This window comes from Buceros rhinoceros, unplaced genomic scaffold (assembly GCF_000710305.1).
Source record: "Buceros rhinoceros silvestris isolate BGI_N320 unplaced genomic scaffold, ASM71030v1 scaffold12945, whole genome shotgun sequence".
In the NCBI taxonomy this organism is placed as follows: Eukaryota; Metazoa; Chordata; class Aves; order Bucerotiformes; family Bucerotidae; genus Buceros; species Buceros rhinoceros.
Genome location: NW_010414631.1, coordinates 18,198 through 20,263, shown reverse-complemented (window position 1 = coordinate 20,263; position 2,066 = coordinate 18,198). Strand labels below are relative to the sequence as shown.

Here is a 2,066-nt window from a genome sequence, read left to right as displayed (position 1 = left end):
TGCAAATGCTGACCTTAGAGAGTGTCATAAAACTGTTATATTCCTGTCTGCTGGTGCTCCAGATGCAATGCTACCTATAAAAACATACAGCTAATTCTTCCAGCAGCTGATCCAAACCAGCTCTGTTCTCAATCAGCAGATTGGTGAAGGCGAGCTGCAGATTGCAAAGTCTTCAAGCTTTCCATACCATGAAGTAGCAACAAGCAGCCTTTCTAACAGCATCGTCTCCGTATTTTTCCTTAGTATCAAAGACCTTTTCCACACAATTTAGTGAACGAACTAGAGGCTTCTCTGGAGTAGTGGAAGAAGAAAAGAGATGGTAAATAAATAACAAACGATAAGAAGAACTAGGCCAATAGTTTTGCAAAGTTTTTCTTTTTGGTACCAGCACTGAGCACTGCTCATTTTCAGGTGGAGAGAAATACAAAACACTTCAGTCTCTTTGTGAGCTTAAAGTCCAAGTGACTTCTGCACAATCTGCTTGGCAATTTTGTTAAATTGTTCTCTGTCTTCCCGCCACATCTTGGAGGCATCTACATTGGCTCCACTTTCATCGTTTGGCTCTGAAACGAGAAAGAATAAAAGATAGGTGGGCAGGCAGGCAACAGAGCAAGACCCTCTCACTCTTTCAACAATGTCTCTTCCCTGTGGCTTTGGCACGCTTCTCCTGCTTGGGACTACAGAAACACCGCTACAGAAAACCTAATGATAGCTGCTGGATTCCCAAACAGTTCTGATTTAAGTCATCACAGAGAACATCACAGCAAGGTTGAGTTTAGGTAAGAACAAGTGGCAGAGGAGCAAGATTTTCTTTCGTTTATGCTCTCAGCAGTTTAGCCCCACTATGCACACTGAACAACACAATGCGGCACCACCAGTGCTGTCAAGGGTTTTTAAAACTGCATCAGGGAGCATACTGCTCCCTGAAAAATGTTTTTTCTGGTTGTGGGGCTTCACAGTCACAAACTCCTCCCAACCAGGCCAGCCAAACAGGCTCTGTCACTCCTTGGGATGGCTTGTTCTATTAAAAAACAACAAAACAAGGAAACGCATAGAATGCTTTCATTTCTGCAACATCTTTTATCCCGGGATTTCAAAGCACTTTACAAAGTACATTAAGACCCTGCAACTCTAACACTTATTTTTGTACAGAAGTAAGCTGAAACGTGGAATTTATCAGGTTTGTGGTCACTGTACAGCAGGACAACTGTCATGGGATTACGTAAGTCACTAAGACACAATGTACTCTACCCACTCTGCTTCACACACTACTCCAAATCCACCCCAGCCCAGTTCATGGCAGATATCTTGAGCTTATATCCTTCTCAACACAATGCTGGTGGTTGACCCTTAAAAGCCAGGAGATGTGCAGGTCACCCAATTTGATAATCTTGGGCTTATGCTATCTCCAGAGCCAGAGTCGAGAGCTTGCCAGCACCTGAAAGAAGCTGATCATCCATGTTTTAAAATTCTTCAAAAGCCATGGGAAAGCAGGACACATAGGCAGAGAACAAGAGAGACCAGGTGACTCCCACGCTAACCAGTCTAGGTAAAGATGCACCACAAAGGAAGTTTCTGGAGGCTACAGAGAGTGCAGCTGCACAGCTTCCCAACAACAGGTTACTATTCTGTAGCTAAATAGTCCTGTGTAAGAATCTACTGCTTGCTCTTTGTTTAACTTTGCTGCTTCTAAACTACCTAAAATCTTCTGTCATTCAAAACTGATTCTAAGAGACATGGCTCTGCTCTTATCAGGCAGTTCAGTGGCTCTGTCTGCTTACTGTCTGCTACGTGGAAAAAGATCCATCTTTCAGGGAGCTGTATATAACAAGATGATCCACAGCTCCTGGTGGATTTAGGGAAAACCATTTAAAAGGCTGCACGAAAAGTTTTCACCCCACTTCTGAAGAAGCCTTCCTCTGAACCAGAGCTGGCAGAATGGGGTACATTCCCAAGCTGCCAAATAACAAACAGAAATGGAGCATGCTGGCCTGTGAATCACAGAGGCCACTGACTCCAGTTTACCATGCTGGTTAGACCTGGCTGGTAACCTTCAGCTGCCAAAT

At 43.9% G+C, this 2,066-nt stretch overlaps 1 protein-coding gene across 1 annotated transcript in view; it reads right to left on the bottom strand.

Moving 5' to 3' along the window:
* UBE2G2 (ubiquitin-conjugating enzyme E2G 2) overlaps positions 1-2,066 on the bottom strand; it is an 11,287-nt gene continuing 9,221 nt past the window's right edge. Inside the window, exon 5 of the mRNA XM_010137155.1 lies at positions 1-563. Within this exon, the coding sequence (XP_010135457.1) occupies positions 451-563 (113 nt within the window). The 3' untranslated portion in view covers positions 1-450. The remainder of the gene's footprint in view (positions 564-2,066) is intronic.